The sequence below is a fragment of the Glossina fuscipes genome, unplaced genomic scaffold (genome assembly GCF_014805625.2).
Source record: "Glossina fuscipes isolate IAEA_lab_2018 unplaced genomic scaffold, Yale_Gfus_2 221, whole genome shotgun sequence".
Classification (NCBI taxonomy): domain Eukaryota; kingdom Metazoa; phylum Arthropoda; class Insecta; order Diptera; family Glossinidae; genus Glossina; species Glossina fuscipes.
This window is the reverse complement of record NW_023998564.1, coordinates 2,218,904-2,238,819: the sequence shown is the minus strand read 5'-3', so window position 1 is coordinate 2,238,819 and position 19,916 is coordinate 2,218,904. Positions and strand designations below refer to the sequence as shown.

Below are 19,916 nucleotides of genomic sequence, written 5' to 3'. Positions count from 1 at the left end.
AATTTTGTAGAATAAAAATATTTATACACATTACTATCTCAATAAATTTAAACTTTAACCTAAAGTTAATCTGAACAATTGAACTTGCACTTGTTAATATTATATTTCTTTATATACGTAAATTCCTCTAATTAATAGGCAAACATTAGATGTTTCTCTTAATCATAACATTACGGACAAAAACAGTAGCTTCCAATATCTTAAGCTTGAATCAAATTCCGGGTTTAGAGAACGTATATCCCCATTCCCATTCAACACTCTTTTAGGTGGACGTATATTAACTTCCCCTTATCGTGCAATACAGTAAAATATCTTAGACATAGCTGATTAAAGATTAAAAAAATTTTTCTTAATACCTCTTAACAGTGTTTTTTTAGGAAATAAATTAAATATTTTGTATCCCAATTTGTTCATAAAGATAAGAGTAGTAATTTTATACTGATCGAAAAATCACTTTCTCCTTTGCACATATAACGGATAGTCTGTTAGACAAAAGTTAGATTTCTTATGCAATCAGAATTCGCGAGCATATTACTAACTCATAACAATAAGATTGACTTTAGCTGAAGTTAAAAACTAACGACATCTTTTGAGATGGACTAGTTACAAGTTTAAGAAGGGCTTGGATAGTTTAGGTCAAATATCTTTCATTTTAAATAAATACAGAATAGCTGTTTATTGGACTTAAACAAATTTCCTGTATAGCTTCGTCAGGCAAGGCTTATATTTGCAATACTATAGTTATAAAAGATATAGCAAAGTTACAGAAAAGACTCTAACATTAACTTAAGCCCAACTTAAAGCTAAAAGATCTTATCACACATTTCACATTTTACAGTCATACTTTGCAACGGTATATAAACTTTGGCTAGCTTAAAACTAAAATTACACTAAATTTAAGGAAGTAATTTTAAACAAGTTAATTTTAACTTAGGATTAACTTCAGTTCCTAAACCAAAAGTTAAATTGAATTTACTTTGTGTTTAAAATTTACTTAAATTTAATTAATTTTACGTAAAGTTAACTTAACATTATTTTTAACTCATGGTAGTTAAATTTAACCTGTGTTCAATTTTTATAGTTTAATTCATTTCGAATTATTACTTTTGGTTAACTTTTAGTTAATTACAACTCAGACTTGAAAGTGATCAATGAAGTCTTTAGTTAAAAGTTTTTTCCTGAGAGAAAAAGAAAATCGCTCAGTTCTCTATGTTCCTTCGAAAATATTCGTATGCAAAGGTTCGTTTCTCATGCTTTCATTATATGCTCACTAAAACTATTTTAAGAAATCACGAAAAGTTTTTCAAGTCGACTATTGCACACTTATTCGTAAGTTTATTTATACTTTGAATTATAATTATTTTTTTTTTATTTTCAATCATGTAGCTAAAAGAAAACAACAAAGACAATTTAAATTTATTCTAGAAGAGTAAAACTAAAATATATTCGAAACACATAAATGAAAATCTCTCAATACATTGTATACATGTCCTGTTTACTAATAACAAGTAAATAAGCGAATACACCTATGCTGTGAATTGCGTGACAGATCCTGTCTTTAAGAAGCTATGAACATTGATTATGTAGATTTTTATACTTTTTAAGGGTACTATTTAAAAAGAAAACAAAAAGTGTACACTTGTTCTTATTCATAAAAAAATTGAAAAATGTCTTAAAGGAAATTTAAAGTGAATTCACTTCTTGAAAAGTGTTTTCATTTTCCAAACATTGAGGGACCGTGAAAATTTCAGTCACGTCCAAAAATTGACATTTGTTTTAAAATTAGTAACAATACTCGAAATTTGTTTAGAAATATTTTGTAAGGGTAGCCACAATGTAATTGCATATACACATTAAATGGCGTGACATCCCCAAAAAGATAGGTCCTAGTTTTCAACTAATTATTATTAATATAGTAAAGTTATATAAAAATTAAATGCAAAGTAATTGGCTTCAAAATTGGAACGTTGTAGCATTTACGTCATATTGCGTCCTGCTGAAAACGTATGCAATAGCATTTATTTCCGTCGACGTGTTAAATGTAATCAAAATCTCAATTGTTATTTGCAAAAAACCGTTCTTAATGCAATTAAACTCTCTCCTTGTATAAGACTAAGGAAAATTTCGGAGTGCAAAGTCTTGTATAAAAGTCTGTTAGCTTCAAGTCTATATTCAAAGAACAAATTTTAAAGTATTAATATTTTGACAGTATTGCTTTCAATTTCATTTACATGCATCGGTAGTTTCATAACTTTACAGCGTGGTGGAAAACAATGTTAGGATTCAATAAGGGGAACGAGTTTTTCATTGAATGGGATGCAATGAATAGTTAAAAGAAAATACTCGACATATAAAAAACCACTGATAATCCATGTTTAGTAAACTCTTTTTCTAACTGTATGAACTTGCCCAGTGAAATTCATTTTGACAACACAATGAATAGAGTATCGTCCTGTTTGGATGGTGTTAATGACTCGCATCGGGAGCAGAAAATTATTGAAAAAGATGAATGAGTAGTGCGATAATAATAGAATAGATGAGAGTAATATGAAACGCGATTCAAGGAGGCTAGCGAAGGCTAGCGGAATAATTTTTTTTTTTTTACTTTAATCAGGGAACCTTCTCTACATAGTGTTTAGAAAACGTTATAGTTAGAGGAGAGAAGAAAGGGGAACGAGAAGGGTTTTATGTATCTGTGACTAGAAAGTGGAGACATGAGAAATGGCAGAGAAGGATTCGAGGAAATTAAAAATACATTTAGTATGACTTGTGCTATTATATATTTGACATAGTTTTTATATTATCTGCAAAAGTAAATGGGTAGATAAGAGTTGCGTCTAACAAAATATGCGTTCGCCGGTGCAAATCTCTGCGCGGTAGACTTCTAGTTTGGTGGAGATACAGTGGGCACTCAATTAGTGATCGATTGTAAACATACACTGGACTGCGGTCACCTCCCGATATACGTATATCTTCCCTTTCTTCGCTTTTTCCTGACCGCTACCGTGTTACATGAGTAGATGATACGCACTGATCGATTCGCCGCATTAAAAAAAAGATGGAACAATTTTTTGACAACTAAGAAGAATTAATACTAGAACTACTAAGCACTTTTCAATATTTGAGGTTATAAAAAGATGGTTATAAAGCATGTAATTTTCCAAACCTTTTCGGTGACGTTTATTTATATGAATATATTTCTAAATGCTTAGAATCCCTTTTTTCTTACGTGGCCTAGTTTTCGAGATGCCCATGTTATACGCCTATTTCTAACAAAAGCGCTCGTTTTGATCCTATTTTTGCTGACTTACCATAGTCGCAAAAAGGAGGAAACGAATCAGAAATTCCGCACACTTTCCGATTGATGAAAAATGTGAGATTGAAAATTCGATGTGATTTGGCTATTTGCACGTCCGCAATATGGGAGAAATTAAAACTAAACCTCGGAGAAACTGCTGACAACTCTTTCATATCTATGTCTACAACTTGTGAAAGATCTTGTGAAAATATTTCTGAAACGCTGTTCGTCAGGATCATCTTCATGTTCAGTCAGAAAATAGTACGGCCACTATTTACGATAAAATTTTAATTCCACCATATCGACAAAGCAGGGGACCAAGCAGCACTAGTCTTAATGTTTAGTAGGGAAGTCTTACAGCAGGACGATTTTAATATCATTTTAATCAGTCTTTATGTTAAAGATTATGGGCATTGAAAATATGTGAGGTTTAAACCAGTTTTTCATAAATTCCATCCAGCGTTGAGTGACGAGTTGAAAAATAAAGTCGTATACAAAAATTAAAAGGAAAGACATACTTATCTACTTATATGAAAAATAAGTTAAAATAATGCGAATAAAATGTCGTTTAAAAGATGAAATTTTTTACTGTAATAGTAAACTTGTTACAAAGCGTTTAGAAAAAGTTCTACGTAAGTCGAAGGATAAGTGTACTTATTTATATCTAAACGTTAACTTAGTATAACGCGGATATAATTTAATTCAAAAAATGAAATGTTCACTTAGAAAAAATTATTTGGGGACAGTTTTTCGTTTCCTCCGGTATGCAATAGTAATACTACTTAAGAGAGTTTTTTCCTTCTTTTTTGTAAGATAATGACATGCGATTCTTGGGTACTTCGTTAAACGGAAGTTATCTGTTGTCGAGCTATTTGTGAACACATCTTTTTTGGTTGATACCTGCGGATAGCATTATGTAGTATATATTGTCAATATACGTTTAGTTTGATTTTTTACTTTCGTTCTAATTCACGTAAATACGGTTCAATCGCTTGGCGAAAACGACGCATTCTGCTCCGAGTTCTTCGTTTCTTATATATAATATTTTTTTTTTGGTTTTTTGATATATTTTAGGCTGAATTACGAACTCTATTTTAAACGAACTTGGAAAATATTATTGTTAAACTTTCAAGCAAACAAATTATTAGGTTTTTGTAATTTTTTTTTATTTAGTGCTAATAAAATTACATAACTAGTTATAGAATAATTAAAATATTTTTAAAAAAATTACCGGAATTCTTCCATGAGTGCTTTGATGTTGACAGTGGGTGGCTAAATTGGATTTTTTCAAGATTTTTAAACTTTTGTATAAAACTCTTCAAAAAGTCTTCCTTTGTGTTTGAAAGTCAGTGACCTTGACCTAATAATCTCCGTAAAAGCTGAGGGTATTTAAAAAGATTTTTATTAAAAGAAAGAAACTTATATTTAATTGTACTTCATAACCAAACTAAAGTTATTAAATAGCAGTTTATAAATAAATACCGGAATTAATTCTATTCTTAAGAGTGTTTGCGATAATTTTGAAAATCGTTGTAAAAAAAATTAAAAAGAGCGACAAATAGACGCCAGGTGAATCGGTTTCCGTATCGAGAAAACTTGGCACTGTTAGTTGACATGAAATGAACTTATATTATATATATATATATATATATATATATAAATATATATGTATACATATATATATGCGTTTATATTGAGATATCTGTTCTGATTTATTTTTTCATTAAGAAAAAATAGAAACGAAAAATATTGATTAGTGTCACGAATGACTGACTGTTATATGACATATGAACTGAAACGAACAGGAAAAAATTCAATTAGTAAATCCATCCGTCATACAATTTATATGCATTTGTCCAAATACATGCGTTACAGTTTTACCGGTAGGCTTACGGCAACGTTTTAAATATTAGTCAAGATTAAATTAAGCGATCAGAATTTTTACCGACTGATATTTAGAACCAACTAAAGTATCGAGCATGTTATAAAGCTAATCAATCTTTAGAGTATAGGCGATACACTGTCATGATTTCTCATATTTAAGCTTCAACACGCTTACACGCTCATCATAATAATTAATTATAATTTGCATTCATTCGCGAAAAAAATTTAAAAAAAAAATTTTTTTTTTCTGCTATCGCTTGCTTCTGTTTGTACCATACTCTATCTGCTAACATGTACCAACGCTGGTGTATGTTGTGCGCACCTACGATTTTTCGATGATAATATTTAAACAACAGCATGAAGACAATTCTATTGTAGACTTACCACTGCCACCACCGCCATCGCCGACACAATTGCAACAATACGAAAATCAAACATATCCGAATACAGTAAATATCACAACAGAACAACAACAACAACAGCAACAACAACTTCACAATCAGCATACACGTACATATAGTAGTTTATCATCATTATCCACGGGCTCCAATATCACCAATTCCTCTCAGTCCCTATCGCCTTTACCGTACAATTGTAATCAGCAACAGCATAATGAAACGACAGCATCAACTTTGTCATTGGATCGTTTTGGCAGTTCACCCATACACTCAAGGCAAACGTCATCATCTTCATCATCGTTAGGCCATGGGGGGGGTGGCACAATCAGCGGCTGCAGTGGTAATGGCGGCGGTGGTGGTTTAGCTGATGGCTCTAATTATATCTCAATGCCACCAGTACCTCCACCACCCCCTTTAACCGTTGAGTCGGACAATGCTCTATGTATGAATTCGCTGAAGCAGCGTCACAATAATAGCAATGCACAACTGCTGCAGAAACAAAATGAAAATGAATTGAATGTATATAATAAAAGCAATGATGGTCAACAGCAGCAGCAGCAACAACAACAACAGCATCTCCAATCACAACGGCAACAACAGCAAGAGCAGCCATTCACACAAAAAGTCTATAATAAATTTTTAAAAGAATATTCAAATAAATTATTAACACAACACTATGACACTAACACTATTGGTAACAATAGCGTTAATAACAACAATAGCACTTTAAAACAACAATTGGAAACAAAAAATCATAACATTAAAACATACATTAGAAACGAAAGTCCTAAACCATTTATATCACCTTCATTATTACCGACACCATCGTCGGCAAACAATACAAGTGTGGCCGCTTTGGCCGCATCTTTCAATAATCAATTGAAATTTGATTCATGCCAGGTTGTTGCACCGAACGCATCAACATCTATAATAGTTAGTTCATCACAAGTAGATAAAGTAAGAGATTCGGTTAATAGTAACTGCAACAGCAACTGCACGACCGTCACCAACGCTACTAACGAAATGTTCCCTACAATGGCTACGATGCCATCGAATATTACCTCCGCCGATAATGGCGATAAACCATTTGAATATGTTACATTAACGGGTAATGTTATACGTAGCGTCGTACCTCCCGGCAAGGGATCGAATGTTAATTACAAGGTAAGTGTCAATCAACAGCAAACATTAAACGCTTAACGCTTAAACGTATTATTATTGTTATTGTTTTTGTTGTATACGTTATGTCAATTGCACGGCTATAAAATATACTAAAATGCATGCCTATTGTGTTTTATATAACAAAAGTTTATTTCTCAATATTTTTAAATTTAAAAAAAAAATTTTTTTTATAATTTCATGTATCATTAGTTATTTTTAATATTTTTATAGTTAAAATGTAATTTATTGAGATCAAAAAATATTAATTAAAATAAAATCAAATATCGTTGAAGAGAAAGAGAAGACGGAAACAATACGCACTCGATACACATATATGTATTCTTCAACAAACGAGAAATCCACATTCATTGACTCGTCTGTTGCCTGTTATTGAGAAGGTCACCATTACAAAAAGTGGGATGGAAAAACTGAACTTCGTGCAATCATGTCTCTTATAATGCAAGTAATTCGCACTATCCTACACGAAAACGATGCATTATACGGTTCTTTGTGTTTTTATGGTCGGGGATAAAGATATCTTGCATTCGCAAGTTGTTTCCCGCCGCCGTGGAATCGTAAATCCGGTTATCTGTATTTATGTAGTTTCGGCCAGACTGGGTGTAATTTGCGAACAATTCGAACTTTTCGGAACGGGTTCTAACCGAGCTTTTATTACGACCTTTGATCTGATATTTTATTTCAATTGGGGGATTCCCTGCAAAGCTTTCACTGGGATCTCTGCAGCTACCGAATTGCCGATTCAAGGGGATGGTAATGAGCCCACGTCTAATCCATCACCATATAACGCGGGGTAGTCCGTTCTATTTTGGTAAAGTAGCTCCAAACAGAGTTCCGAATGAGTAGCACATTGATATTTTTGTTCCACTTTGATTAAATTCTACGCTCTTTTGGAAAAATGATTTCCCATGGCTTACTGCTCACATCTAATCATGAATACATTATCTTTTTATATCTTTAAAATGTCAGCTATCTCTTACAATATCCGTTTTTGATTAATGAGAATAAGTTTTAATGTTTTATGCGAAGTGGTTACTTTTATTGCCGATTGTAATTGTCTGCTTGGGTGCGGCCCTTCGGGGAGTACTCGTGGCGGTTGTGGTTGGCAAGTTCCTAGCCAAAGTGGAACAATTTGAGTGCAGCTAGGCCTCACCACTGACCAGAGTGGGGTTCATTGTTCCATACACAATAAACCGTTCTGGACTCTGGTGTTGTATAGGCGCCTACTCTGTGGGGATTGTCTAACTCGCCAGGGGGCGTAATACGCTTAATGTGGCTTGGGCCACCGTGGGGTTAAGCCTTTCAGGCAGGAACCCACGATAAACCCTTGCTACAAATTCTGTCTGTATGATACAGTTCATAATCGCCAGGTTACATGCTATTAGTTTCCACGGCAAATAGTTACCGTGACAGTTTTCCTGCCAATGCGTTCTGAGGTTGAGTGTGAAAGGTGTTTTCTCCGATCCAGGAGCAAAGTTTAATCAAGGCCCGAAAATCGCACTTTTCCTTTTTTTGAAAGTAAAGGTAGGGTAACCAATGGTCGTAGTGACGTAAGATTTTGACAGGTCGTATAGGGAATTTTCGGAAATAAAATGGATTTTTAGGTGGAGTCGACTTGTATATCAGCATCGGGAATAAAGTCGGCATGATTTAAATCAGTGTAGAATAAATATAAAAACGTCAAAGAAACAGAGACAAGATTAAATATTTTAAAAGGTATACCTTCCCTTGTTTATAAAGGCTAGATATATATGTACATATACTTCGTAATTAGGAAACATGGTTGCAAAATTTATTTAGAATTTAAAGCTGCAGTCTTTGATAGTTTATTCAATGCGCTATCAACATAATAACAAACTTTGTTTAGTACAAAAGCGCTTTGTTATAGGTTGAGTATTCAAAGTAAGCAAATATTTCCTTTTTTTTTAAGAAATGTCAAAAAGAACTTAAATTTGTATAAATATAATTGATCTTTAAACTTTACTTTAAAAAAAAGCATATTTTCTCATTTCTTAAGCATATATTGTTTTCTGTTTTCTTTAAAACAGGTCAGCCAAGGATACGTACGTCCATTTGGTGCTATACCAGCGACTACCACTCCAAGATCATCAGTTATTTATCCACCGCAACCTCAACAATGGAGTGCATCGGCACCCCCACCGACCCAATCGAAGCCAATTAGCAATCCTTACGCCACATTGCCTCGTAGCAATGTAGGACAACAAGGTAAGCTTGCTATGTAGAATATTTGTATATATATGTGCACAAATAAATAGAATATAATATTAATATATTATATATATATATATATATATGTATAAATATTCCATTAAATTATAAAAATGTGATTTATAAAACAAGAGGAAAAATTTATACCAAACTACTTAAGAAACAACTATTAAAATAACAAACTAATTAACGGATCGTTTAGAGAAAGACTTGTTATGAATTCGTCTCAAAGTTTTAATTTGTAGCGAAAAGTAAAAGAAAATTTTATTTTTTTTTTTTTTTAATAATCTATGAATTGAAGTTAAAAATGCTTGTCTTTTATATTTATATATATATATTTTTTTGTGTGTGTGTGTGTGTTTGTGTGTATACGAAACCCCTACGAATGTTATAACATATCCCACAACAAAAACGAAGGTCGCAAAGTTCAATCAATGTACCACAACAGCAACTATAGCAGCAATTACGCAACAACACAATACAAAAAAACTCCCAATTTCGGGGCCAATAGATTTACTGTTATGCCTGTTTCTTATAATAAAGAGTTTAACTACAAAAACAACTACTATAATAAAGGTAAACTCCTTTAGCAAATTGAAAATTAATTTCTTTTTTATTTGCAAAATACTAAAACAGAACACAAAAAAACGCAACTTGCTATATACCTGCTATCTATCTTGCCCTGTCTCTCTCTGCCTTTTAAACCGCATTCTCCTTTCAAAAAAAAAAATTTTAAAAACACCCCAGAGTTTAGTGGAAATCGCTTTAAAATAATTTAAGCAACACTTTGTAAGAAAATTGTTTTTTTAAACCGTGACTTATTATGCGTATGTACATATGTATGCGTAGTTACTGTTTCTTCAAAACCTTAGGTGCAAATAAAGTTGTCAACACTTCTACTCTGTTCTTGCTGTGTATGGATGGTCTGTATGTTACTGTATATATATTTGTATATATATGTGTGTGTACTTATATTCGTGTTGATATTTATTGTATACGCAAAAATGAAGGCTTATTTACATAATTGTGTATTTATCATCTTTACATATACAATTACACATATATACATATCTACAAACGTATGTATAGGTATATACATATGTTTATATATACGGTTATGGATATGTATACATACACACGCCTAGATGCATATCCCTTCGTATGTATTTTTATTTGCTTATAAAGTTGAATATCCTTCAATATTGATACAATAAATTTATTAATTTCCACACATACAAACACTACATATACATATATGTTATACATATATATTTATATATCTATGTATATGTATATACATATATAACATTTTTTAAGAAACTTTTGTGTATGCGTGTGAACGCCTGCGTTGCTTACATGTATAAAAAAATGTTAAATTAAATGTAATATAATAAAGAAAAAAGAATAACCAGAGAGGAAACGGAAACTGACAACAACTGTAACAGAGGTGCATTGCTGTACGATGGTAGTAAAAGTAAATTTCAATACAAGTGCATTCATAATTTGCACCATTCGTTGTACAATTGCGTACGGTCGTAATTTTTCTTTTCCATATTTATGGGATGTATAATTAATAAGGATGTCCTAGATTTGATATTCCAGTCGTTACAGTCTATATATTAAGTATTACTGATATATTTATCCTATGTAGTCTTTGTTGCCATAACAATCCTTGCCCGTCTCAGCAGTAAAAATTGTTTTAGCTGAAGATTGATATCCATTTTCCAAAGCGAGGCAGTTTTGAAAATAAAAGAATGCATAGCCGAATTTTTATTTCTTTATTCGTTCCTCTTTATATTTCGCTGGATGTTGCTATCTGCAATCACGAAATTTTTTAAGAACTTGCGCGTCTGTAAAGTTGACCGTTATTGGTATATATCCCGGTGCACTGTTCGTCCATATATCCCGGGAAGTTTCCTTAAATGCCTGCTGAAAAACAATTAACCCACATTACTTTTAGTAACTAACCCGAAACCCCGAAAATTCCAATATTATAATGTCAAATTTAAGACCTTGATCCGAAAACAGAACAATCCTAATTTTCAAATACGGGTATCAAGGATTCGTCTCAAAGCAGGTCGCATATATCATATTTGTATACGTTTCATTTACATTAATGTGAATTGCAGGCTATCTGTACACAATTTCCATCTGTTTGACTTTCAAAATAAGAGTAAGGGTCATTGCGAAGTTAGGTGTGAAAAAGTTGTTAAACAGAAATAGAAATTGATGGCAACACACCATTCACGAAATTTGTTCGCATTCACGTTGAAATTAACTAGTATACATGTAAAGAAATCGTATACAAACGAGTTTCAGTTTATGAAAAAATACATATTCAGTACAAAAGTAATGAAACTATATATAATTATTTATAAACGAAAGAGTCTGCAGTTATGGGTAAAAAGGAAGTATACATAACAGGAGGTTTTCCTTACCCCCATGCCGAGATAAGTAAGAAATACTGTTCATTATCTTTTTCATCATAAGGGCTTTGTAAAGTAATTGAAAACTGACCTGTAAGGACCACGAAATGTTTCTATATACTTTTGATCGGTAAATAGGTCAGTCTGACAGTATCCCTATGATTTTCTTTCTTGTTAGTTATTGAATAGATCAAGTTGAATTGATTTTTAAAAGTTAAGCCAGTACCCTTTCCCACCCTAAAGCTATTCATGTAACGACTTTTCAACATAAGGCTTTATCCAGAGAGTGCGGCTCGATTCGAACCAGTTTCAATACCGTTCGTCCTGAAGCAAAAATATGTCGATGTACCAAATTTTATCGAAATATCTCGAAAATTTGCAACCTTTAGGTTGAAAAAAAACAAACACGATGGGCTGACAGAGAGATAGACGGACAGACAAGTTCAGCATAATAAAACGTGCGTCCACATCAAGCAAAAATTGGGTGATTAAATCAGTGAGGTGCTTAGCGCGTAGAACACCTTTCTGTCATCGTTTGTTTGCAGAGGAAGGGGGATATGCTATGGAAACATATACGTAATAAGCGAACCTATTTGTAATTTACTTGAACTAACGTATCATAATGTTTTCCGCTTTAAGTACTAACGAATATCTAAAAAATTTCTTTGTAAACTAAATTATCTGTTCTATACATTTTCTTCCCCCATAACTGTAGGTAACTCCTATTGTTGAATGTGAAAAGCCTCCAGCGAATCTTGCCTTCCATTTGGTATATCGGTACTTTCTATCCTGTACTCCATCGAACCTCTAAAAAAGAGGCGTTTACTAAATACTCTTGTTTTTAATTAAAAATATGGTTGAATGATTTGAATATCTTTCCCAATTATTTTCTCTTTCAATGTTTGATTCATTACATGTTTTACTTCAAATAAAAATTAACGAAAGTTGTCTGCATAATTGTAATAATTTCTTTTTTTCTTATGAAGGGTTTCTCCATAAGTGGGATCTCATTCTTATCTTCTTCTTTTAATATTATTATGTTATGACATTAATTATTATACTTTTCCTCGTATCATCTTATGAAAATAGACAAATTTTCCCTTTCCAAACAGGTACGTATTATACAAATTTTTAATCAAAGTCAGGTGTAGCTCTGACAGCAGCGGTCTGATTTTCGTTTACAGTCGCTAGAGAAGATTAATTGAATGTTTTATGAAAAGATTGTACATTCGTCCCTCGCTTGATGCGGTTTGATCGTATCGTGTTAAATCAAAACCTTGTTATACAAACTTTTATTTAAATCATGCCAGATGTACCCTGATAAGCGAGGGATGCCTGTACTTGGAATTAGCCTGGAATGACGAGAATATGAGAGCCTTACGGGAGAGAATGAATAATAATATGAATTTATCGCCTAGTCGATATTATGAAGAACAGCCATCTCTTCGATAATTTAATTTCGAAAAATTTATTCGTGTAGGACGGTGACTATTAGAAGGAAAAGGCCGGAAAGAGTAAGAAATAGGGCGGTAGTGCCCGTGGCGTAGCACTTGTGTGTCCAATCGACAAGTGTTATGCCTTTACCGACTGAGCACACACCGTAGCTACGAGCAAAGAAATATCGATCGCATTTGATATTTGATCCCCGGACACTGACTTGATAGTCGCGGCTCTTATCCACTCGGCTTCTCCGGCATATATTCGTTAATTTTAGGGAAATTATAGAAAGTGTTCTAACAGAAATAATAAATAGAATGTGACCGTTGAGAGGAATCTTTAATAAAAAACCCTTCACTATAGAATATAAAAAAAGTATTAAATTGATTGAAATCATTTTTAATCCTTCTGCCTTTTCATGCGAACTTAATTGTAACATAAAACAGTTTGTTATTTTTAACATTTTTGCTCCGCTTTAATTATATAATCTGCAAAGTGATAGGTTATTTCAAAAATGATTTAAAATACATGTACCCCTTGTAATCAAATTATGAGCGCGAAGTGTTGCTTAAATTTCCCAAATATTATAATAAGTGCTTCTAAATGTATAAAAAGCGCAATAATATTTTACTATAAGATACAGATTATATTGAATTGTTACTTCTGAAAACGCATGCTGCTACGTTCGCTAATACTGATTGCCACTCATTACACCTTCATTACTTTAAGCACAAGCCTTTGTTTAACAATTAGTTTAATTGCTGCTGCTGCTTTCAACAACGAATCTAACATAGAAAAATTTTTTTTCTCTTCTGAACTCTGTATTAAATCAAAAAACAAACTACTAATTTTTTCTGTAAAATACTGATATCACACACATTGCAACAATCAATTGACAATCCATACCATATCCAAACAACATTACCAAATTCGTATTCACATCTACGGTCTGTTGTTGTGTACTACGCTTCTTCTTTTTTTGTTTGAAAACAAAATACCTTGTCCGTCTTCTACGTGCTCGTAATTAGAAGAGCCCTCTGAGCAAAGCTTGCATCCGCAACATGCCGAAACGTATTTTGAGGACGATTACGAAGTTGAGCAGGCAAATAAGCAAAGTCGTGGGCCATTGGTTTGGCCACCTCCTGAGGATGAAAATCGTCGAACTCCCACTGCAACGCCTCTTTATATAGCACCACCGGGAACTCAGCACATTGCTGTCAAGCCACTCGAAGAAAAACCCGTAGAAAAGTTGGAACTATCCATAACGACAGGTAAACACCTTTCCTCTTGTTCAGAAAATCAAGAATCGACCAAATGTCATTGGCAAAGTCGTTCTGCGCCTCAATTAACTAACGCTGTACAGCATACAGAATGTGAATCTGGCTCTGATAGTTACACCTCTACTTCAACTACTACTACCACAACTTCTGAGGAATACCAACGTATGTACGCCGCTCAGGTACATGCTTACCAAATGCAACAGTTATATGAGCAGTCTGGCTCTGACTTCGATTATCACATGGATATGGAAGTGGCTGCAATGCAACAAAGACAGCAAGAGCATCATGAACATTTCAATCTTACCTCTGCTGAGTATTTGTCTGGCCGTCGCAGCACTCAAGAGTGCGCAGAAACTTTGGCTCCTTCATTAAACACTTTTAAATTGGTGGACATGGTAAGAGAAGTTACTCCCAGCCCTGTGCCGCAATCTAACAACCAAGCTTCACGGCATGTGGCATTTGTCGATAAACCCGAAGTAAAAGAAGTCGATTTAATACCGGAGCAACTTAGTGAAGGTAAAGAAGATAATGAATCAAACTCAGATGAACAGTTACCAGAATTACAAAAAGACAACGACACAGAAGAGACTGTTAATGAACAAGACTGTTTAATTAAAGAAGATCGTTCCCAGATACTTGAAAGCCAAAGAATCTTTCAACCTACTCCTGAAATTAAAATAGATATTGCCCCCGTACGTCAGATTCCTCCTACAAAAATTCCTAATCCTGTACCGAAACAATGGATAAATCCCATGGTCGCCGTTTTGACCACAGCACCTGAGGTACCTTTTCATATGATGGATTGTTTGCCCCCACCTACTCCTTGCGACGAGTGCTGTTGTCAAGCTGGAAGCGATCCGGAAGTCGTCAAAGAAATTCCTGATCGCCCACCAAATGATAATGCACCCGAACCCTTTGAAAGACCTCCTTCTGCCGAGCCTGAAGAGACTGTAATATTTCGCGAAAATCCTCCTCAAGGTTCATGGCTAACAAAAGCTATAACCACTGCCCCTGAATTTCCGTTGAAGTTTGTCCCACCTTCTTCACAAGGTATACCTTTACCCGAAGAAACTGAAGCCTACATGCCCCCTCCTATCGATATGAAACCTTACCTGCGTGAAGACTATCGACCCAAGTCACCTTTTGTCAGTGCCCTTACAGTTGCCCCAGAACGACCATTCGAAGGTCATTTCGATCGCGATGTACCCATACATCTGTTGGATTTACCTACTCCTAAAGAGCGATTGACTCTAACCGATGCTTTGGCCACGGCGCCTGAGCGGCCCTACACACCACTCAATCCTGAAAATGCTACTCATATGTTTGAAGAAAAACAAAAAGAACAAGAAAAGAAAAAATTGCAATTTCAAATACTGGATAGGGAAGAAGAGCTTGGTCTAAGGAAAGAGACAGCAATGGAATTTTACACAACCGAGAGAAAACAAAGTAAAGCATTTGCGGCCATGCAAGCATTCCAGTGTTCCCGCGAACCTTTGTCCTCTACAGATCCTCCAAAACATTCATTGTCCTATGCAAAAGATGAAACCAATCTCGAATTTCAAAAGTATTGCAGCGCTCACGAGCGCTATCATAAAAGACGTGATTATTTCACAAAAAAGGAGCAAGAGCTCCAAGAGCAACTAAAACAACAACAACAACAGCAACAACAAACCAACATTAGAACCACACAGCAAACTAACAAACGTGACGAGTCCACTTTATATTCCTCTGCCAAACAAAGCTCTTCCACTAACTCCTCTTCCGCAGTCCAACAAATGTCCATCAGATCACATGCTTCCTCGAATTTAACTCAAGAGCAAAAGTCATCGTATTCCTCCACATATGAATCCGCAACTGCTAAAACCGTTTCCTCAAAGATCGATACCCAAGAAATCATTCAAGAGACGGCTGAAGATCTTGAACACTCTGAAGTGATATTTCCACCACCGTCCCCGCTTAGTCACATGAAGCAAAAAGCAACATTATCTGGTCTCCACCGACCAGAAACCTTGCCAAAATATCAACGTAACTGGACAGTCTTGCCTACTCAAAGCCCTGTGCGCACTCCTGAACCGTCTGAATTGCGTGAAAACGTCCCCCTAGCTTTTGTAGATACACCCAAAACTCCTAGAGTGGCAGATGGAGTTGAGAGCAATGCTGTGCATAAGCCTGTGGCTAAATTGTGCGCACAAACAAGTGCAAGTTCCACTGTTGCCCAAAGTTCAATCACAAGTGCTTCAACTGTCTCAAATTATCAACAAAGAGTCAGTGAACAAAGGCAACAGCAATCTGCAACCTTGGCAAATTCGAACGCTTGTACGCAACACACGGTGCCTACCACCGTACCTATTATAATTGAAGACCGGTCTGGCCCAGTAACAATGGCTTTTCAATCTATAGATGAACACATGATTAGGGATGAATCGCAGACACCATCCAGACCATATACGCCATCTTCTTTCACGAATAAGCCGGCGCCTATAATTCCACCCTATCAAACACCCGAAAAGTTATGCTTTGATGAATGTGCCCCAACTCACGGTAAACTTTATGATCGTTGTTCAGTATCTCCTTTGCCAGATCGTGCACGTTCCCCAGCTCCTGGTCCGCCACCAAATCCATTGGCAGCTATACGAGCACCCCGATTAAAGGACGATGAAATGGCATCTGTCTCACAACGTATGTTGCAGGCGGGATCTATTACCACAGGTCAAAGTTATTTAGGGGCTCAACAAGCAAAACAACAGGGTCAACTTTTGGCTCACACTGAGACCAGCAGCCAATCGGCTATGCAAAGCTATATGGAAAAACCTGAGAAACATGATCAATTGAAAGTCGGTAACGTTGTGGTACAAAAAACCGAGAAAGAATCCCGATTGGAAGAACAAAAACAAAGCCAATTGGAAAGTCACACAAAAACGCAAATGGGTAACGTACAAATAGAGCGCAGACGCAAAGTAACTGAAGAATTCGAACATACTTCAAGTGCAAAAACAACTGAAATACGTACTGGATCTCAGAATGCGAGTTCTGAACGTCGCCAAAGCTATGGAAAAACCGGATATGTCGCTAATCAAGCAAAACGTTTGTCGGGTTTGGAAGAAGAAATTTCAAACTTAAGTAGCCAATCGCAGGCCATTAGTGCTCGCGCTGCCAACTTGACAGAAACAAAATTTCCTGAAGTCCATGGTGAAGGAGGTGCTGCACTTTTCCCAAGTAAACCAATGGTACCTTCTTACAGTGAATCTAAAACCGCGAGTTATGTCGTTTCTGGAGCTCCTGATATCAAAATGGTTAGTTCGTTTGCAGGCAAAACAATGCAACCCCAAGAGCACCTGTCAAATGTGCATGAAGCATCTGTGGTTTCCGCAAAGCAACAACAACAGAAATCATTAAGCGCATATTCAAGTAACATTTCATCTTCAGTCGCATCATGCTCACAACAACAACAACAAAGACAAGCTAACGCCGTTAGCTGCAGTTTAACTAAAGCTTCTGCTACTAATCAAGCTTATGCGACTAGCATCGCCACTAACCAATACACAAGCACTACGTCTCAAAACGTATGCCCAACAATGGGCGCTTTGTGTGGCTCTCGTGACACTTGCTGCAAATCGCAGCAGCCGGTACAAACGCCGTCTGTGAACAACTACAATAACAACTATCGGCCAAACGCTTCTGCAGGTTTAACTGATTTTGAACCACCGCAAACTAGAGCTACAAGCTTTGCAGCACCACAGTCAGTAATGCAAACACCATTAACAGCACCAGCTCCGACTACAACAGCTGTTCCAACATCAACTAACTATAATATTGGATCTAATGTTGCTGATGGTTCTTCAGGTGGAATGGCTTCTAAAGGTGGCGCTTATGGAGCTACTTCGGCTCCTAAACGTGGACGAGGCATTATAAATAAAGCCGTCGGACCCGGGGTCCGAGTGCCATTGTGCAACAGTTGCAATACCCAGATCAGGTGAACACTAAGCAAGCATGTTCCAATTTAAGCATTTTCAGAAATTCAAGAGATGTTACTTTTCGAATGTGACTGTTATGTTAATTCAAGTTCCCTTTTTTTTTAATATTTTGAAGAGTAATTTGCATGATTTCTATATCTTACTAACCTCGGCAACTGTTCTCTTTGTCTTGTGTTGTTCTCATTTTTCCAGAGCCTGCCCTAAAGATGGGTAATATTAGTGGCACTTTGCCCAGTCGTAAGTCCAGTAATGCTTTAAGTAGTTCTAAGGTTAAATACGCTTTGCCTACTAAAACTGAAACACTTGAGCACATTCTCGCGCCCGATGATGAAGCTACTGTCATGTTGTCCGAATCGATTGGTAAAATGAATTTGGGGACGAAAACGAATAATTTTATGATCGAGGCCGGTAAAGTGATATCCGATATGTTGGAAGCTCGTTTGGCCAACGGGGGACCACCTTTGCAGAGCAAGAATAATTTAAATTCGCTTAATAACCAAACATCTACTTCGCCCCGAAGTCCTTTAGTTGCGAGAAAACGCTTGGATCTTGATAATTTCAAAGAAATTAACCCCACCGAGCCAGCAGCTTTAAAACCAGTGGGAACGCTTCAGCAGACTCTCGAAAGAAACCCAAACCAGAACCAACAAAGCTCGACTGAAGTCATAAACGCAGGAAAACTATTAACCAACCATCCTACGAACCAAGCGCTGGACATGTGCGATAATAAAAGCAAGTCTTTGTCTTTCATAACTGGACATTCCAAACATGAAAGCAAGAATGCAGAGACTTTGCAGCCTTTGGCATCAATCGCATTGACGAATGCAGATCCTTTGCCACACTCAGAAACTGTGATATATCGTAACAATGGAGGTTCAAACCGTCGAGCCAGCCATGCGACCGATAGGCGTTCTTATATTGAAAACAATACGCAACAAAATCGCACCAATAACAATGATTGTACTCAACATAATTCGGGCTTTGGAATATACGTGAAGGCTTTAGGAAGCACAAATTCTGATAGACCCATGTCGGCGGAAAATGAAGAAGTCGTAAGTCAGTTGGTTAAGGATGGTAAGAGACCTATGTGTTGTCAGTGCCATAAAGAGATTACAGCGTAAGTATTCTGCTTGTGCTTAGTGAGGTTCATGTTAAAATTTTTATTAGAAGCAAGCTATATAACAAAACGCATGCCTTCCTTACATATGTATGACAAGCGAAAGTAATTTTGATGAAAATAATTTTTATTGTTGTTGAAATACATAGGGGTCCTTTCATTACCGCTTTGGGTCGTATATGGTGCCCCGAACATTTCATTTGTGTTAATGCGAATTGTCGCCGTGCCTTGCAGGATATAGGCTTTGTAGAAGAAAAGGGCGACTTGTACTGTGAGTATTGTTTCGAAAAATACTTAGCTCCTACTTGCAGTAAATGCGGGAACAAAATTAAGGTTTGCATTAAAATCAAAAAAAGCATTCTTTAAAAAATATGTATACAAACGAAATGGTTTTCTTCTGTCTAAACCAGGGTGATTGCTTAAATGCTATTGGCAAGCACTTCCACCCCGAATGCTTTAATTGTGCTCACTGTGGTAAATTGTTCGGCAATACACCCTTCTTCCTTGAAGATGGTAATCCTTACTGTGAGGCCGATTGGAATGAGCTATTTACAACTAAATGCTTTGCTTGTGGTTTCCCAGTTGAAGCGGGCGATCGATGGGTAGAGGCTTTGAATCACAACTATCATAGCCAGTGTTTCAATTGCACCGTAAGTGTAATATATTATTATTTGTCTTCAAAAGTGAAAAAATG

At 35.6% G+C, this 19,916-nt stretch overlaps 1 protein-coding gene and 1 long non-coding RNA gene across 17 annotated transcripts in view; both read left to right on the top strand.

The window, feature by feature from the left end:
* The window catches only part of LOC119642190 (PDZ and LIM domain protein Zasp), a 117,810-nt gene that overhangs the window by 97,435 nt on the left and 459 nt on the right, over positions 1–19,916 (top strand). For 3 of the 16 annotated variants that reach the window (XM_038041198.1, XM_038041202.1, XM_038041201.1), the window contains exons 9-13: positions 6,481–6,744; positions 8,808–8,985; positions 13,880–18,104; positions 19,372–19,555; positions 19,633–19,872. In XM_038041198.1, the coding sequence (XP_037897126.1) occupies positions 6,481–6,744; positions 8,808–8,985; positions 13,880–18,104; positions 19,372–19,555; positions 19,633–19,872 (5,091 nt within the window). Of the gene's footprint in view, positions 1–4,492; positions 4,563–5,538; positions 6,205–6,480; positions 6,745–8,807; positions 8,986–9,405; positions 9,565–13,879; positions 18,105–18,297; positions 19,223–19,371; positions 19,556–19,632; positions 19,873–19,916 lie in introns of those variants that run through there. The other 13 variants (XM_038041205.1, XM_038041206.1, XM_038041216.1 and 10 more) reach the window with 12 other exon arrangements.
* Positions 4,204–5,408, top strand: LOC119642192. The gene is made up of 3 exons (XR_005247970.1): positions 4,204–4,446; positions 5,027–5,181; positions 5,343–5,408. It is a non-coding gene; the product is annotated as an uncharacterized LOC119642192 (long non-coding RNA).